This window comes from Palaemon carinicauda, chromosome 18 (assembly GCF_036898095.1).
Source record: "Palaemon carinicauda isolate YSFRI2023 chromosome 18, ASM3689809v2, whole genome shotgun sequence".
Lineage (NCBI taxonomy): Eukaryota > Metazoa > Arthropoda > Malacostraca > Decapoda > Palaemonidae > Palaemon > Palaemon carinicauda.
This window is the reverse complement of record NC_090742.1, coordinates 19,417,479-19,420,653: the sequence shown is the minus strand read 5'-3', so window position 1 is coordinate 19,420,653 and position 3,175 is coordinate 19,417,479. Positions and strand designations below refer to the sequence as shown.

The 3,175-nt window shown below is 35.5% G+C and overlaps 1 protein-coding gene across 1 annotated transcript; it reads left to right on the top strand.

Moving 5' to 3' along the window:
* The first annotated feature begins 411 nt into the window (after window positions 1-411).
* Window positions 412-2,624, top strand: LOC137657677 (cuticle protein 7-like). The gene is made up of 3 exons (XM_068392078.1): window positions 412-424; window positions 1,710-1,835; window positions 2,322-2,624. The coding sequence occupies exons 1-3, from the start codon at window positions 413-415 to the stop codon at window positions 2,622-2,624; spliced, it is 441 nt and encodes a 146-aa protein (XP_068248179.1). The 5' UTR covers window position 412.
* Window positions 2,625-3,175: the final 551 nt, after the last annotated feature.

Sequence of the window (3,175 nt, the reverse complement as noted above, 5' to 3'; positions counted from 1 at the left end):
AAAATATCATATGTGAGAGAGAGAGAGAGAGAGAGAGAGAGAGAGAGAGAGAGAGAGAGAGAGAGAGAGAGAGAGAGAGAGAGAGAAATTATTTACAGCATTCATAACGATAAAATCAATTTCAAGATGATTTCACGATTATCAAAAAGTCCCTCCCTTAAAAAAGAAGAAAGAATAAATAAAATCTGAAGTGACCGAGATTTAAATAAAAAAGAAAGAAAAAAGTCTAAAGAATGCAGAATGGTAAGTAAACCAATAAGTAATAAACGAATTACTTTTCTAACGAAGGACAGAGAAGAGAAGTAGAATCCAATAAGAAGTAGGCGTGGCTTCGTTACCAATGACCGTGACTAATTCATATATAAACTTGGGCCTGTTCTAGTCAGAACAGAGTCCAACTTGGAAAGACATCATGAACGCAAAGGTAAATGAAGATCATATCTACTCTCTCTCTCTCTCTCTCTCTCTCTCTCTCTCTCTCTCTCTCTCTCCTCTCTCTCTCTCTCTCTCTTCTGTCACACTTTTTTCTTGTGAATTTTTTTAATATGTGTGCTTGGAAGGTCAGATAAAGGAAATCTCAAGTTTTAATATATATATATATATATATATATATATATATATATATATATATATATATATATGTGTGTGTGTGTATATATACACACACACACACACACACACACATATATATATATATATATATATATATATATATATATATATTTGGCATTTTATCATAGTTTCGCTTATCCAGGTAGATATAAAATTAAAAAAATGTGCAAATTATAATTAAAATATTGAAAATAACGAATTGTGGACGCCTTGCTCTGGATGAATATAAAATCTTCATCGAATTATAAAGGAAACTTGGTGTTGTAAACTCCACATGCATTATTTCAATGAAAATATAAAATTATCAAAAATCAAAAATGAGAAATGGAAAAGAAAAGATGGGGGAGAAAGAGGTTAACGTGTAACTATTGGCGGGGGGGGGAGTTGATTAAAGTAAATTAGAATATCTTTATGAAGTTTTACTGTGTGCAAATCTGTGTCACAATTCTTTCGAATTAAGAAATTTACAAGATCTTTTATCATATTTTTTTTTCCAGTAGACTAATATTGTAAGACGAGGCACATATACATCATCATCAGCCATTACTAGACCACTGCAGAACAAAGACCTCAGACATGTCCATACACTTGCGTCTGTTTGTGGTCTTTCTATGCTAGTCTACACCCGTAAACTTCAATAGTTCGTCAATCCATCGTCTTCTCTTCCTTCCCCTACTTCTTTTGCAATCTCTAGGGACCCATTCTATTATTCTTAATATTCATCTACTGTCTGCCATTCTCATTACATGTCCTGCCCATGCCCATTTCTTTTTCCTATATGTTGTTAGAATATCTACTTTAGTTTGCTCTCGTATCCATGTTGTTCTCTTTCTGTCTCTTAGAGTTCTTCCAGTTATTATTCTTTCTTTAGCTCACTAAATTGTAACTCGCTTATGTTCTAAGGCTTTAGTAAGGCTTCAAGTTTCTGATGCATAAGTGAAAAGTGGTAAGACCATCTGATTAAATACTCTTCTTTTCAGAGAAATGGGTATTTTAATTTTCTTAATCTCTCTCTCTCTCTCTCTCTCTCTCTCTCTCTCTCTGTGTGCATATAATTTACCAATTAACCAATAGATTCCACCCTCTCCCATGCACAGACCGCCATCCTATTCTGTGCCGTGGCTCTGGCCGCTGGCCGACCCGACAACCACCCGGCTCCTGCAGGCTATGGTTACGAGGAGCCACAACATCCTCTGAGCTATCACGCCCCGGAGAAGCATGACGTGAGTGAGCCTTCGGGCCTGCATTAATTCAAAAGCATTTTGAGTTTCCGTCATGGTTTAGTTCATAACGCCTACGTTGATTCACAAGAATTTAGAATAATTCAAGATTTAATTCAATAGCCTATTGAGTTTAATTCCTGATCTAATTAATCATGACTACATTAATTCAAAACCATTGCAAGTTTCATTCCTGATTTAATTTATTCTGATTGCAAAAATTTAAACGCATCTAGATTCATTCCTCATTTAATTAATCATGACTGCATTGTTTTTTTCGTACCCGATTTATATATTTCATAAAATAATCTGCAGTCTATCAGAGTCACTGCGAAATTCATTCAGGCCAATTTTCTTCGTTATATTAATTCAGAAACACCACTAACCTCCAGAGTGCATTAATTTTTATGCATTGCTGGTTAGCTTAACAATAAAATTGAATCCACGAAATATCAACAATTTAACAGACTATGATACTGTCCATTTCAGAAGGGAATGCCATTTGACTTTGAGTATGCCGTCAAGGACGACTACAAGGGCGTTGATTTCGGCCACGACTCGAACTCCGACGGGAACTTAGTGACCGGTAAATACTACGTCGCCCTACCCGACGGTCGCACTCAGATCGTCACTTACACCGCCGATCACTACAACGGATACCAGGCTGAGGTGACTTACGAGGGCGAGGCCCAGTACCCGGAACCCAAGCCTTACCAACCTGCTCCATCCTACGAAACCCCAGCTCCCACTTATGAGGAGCCCAAAGCTCTCTACGGCGCCCCTGATCACTAAAATATGACTAAAATTATTCTTATTTATTAAAAATAGTTTAAACGATTAAGCATATTAAACGTATCTTTTTCTGATCCTTGCTCTAAGAATCTTTTCGAAAATTTCATCAAAGAAAAATATGGTTGCCTTTTTTTATGGTATGACGTAAAATTTATATAATACAACATACGTGACTAATGTTTTATCAAAATGTGTAGATACTTGATAGAAAGAGTCAATACGGGAAAAACAGAATATAAAGAATTATTTTCTTTTATAGCAAGTTTTTACTTTTTATATATGGGATAAACACCCTTGAATTTAATTTGCTTAAATGTTACGACAATTATTCGTAAATCGACGTCTGCCAGATATTCTTTTTTCCTATTCTACATATGGAATTCTTGTGCCAATTCAACTGCAGCTTAGTTCAATCACAATAAAAGGTATAATTTCCTTTTGAATAATCATATTTTAGAGATATATGCGCACACATGTGCACATAGACAGATTCGCCCCTTCTCTTCCCTTCCCTCTTTACTAACTACTGTATAATACCTAGTTTGGGCAAT

Bases quoted from the DNA above. Each gene is read 5' to 3' on its own strand.
- LOC137657677 (XM_068392078.1), top strand. The intron at 1,836-2,321 runs GTGAGTGAGCCT...TGTCCATTTCAG, and splicing joins ACGCCCCGGAGAAGCATGAC to AAGGGAATGCCATTTGACTT.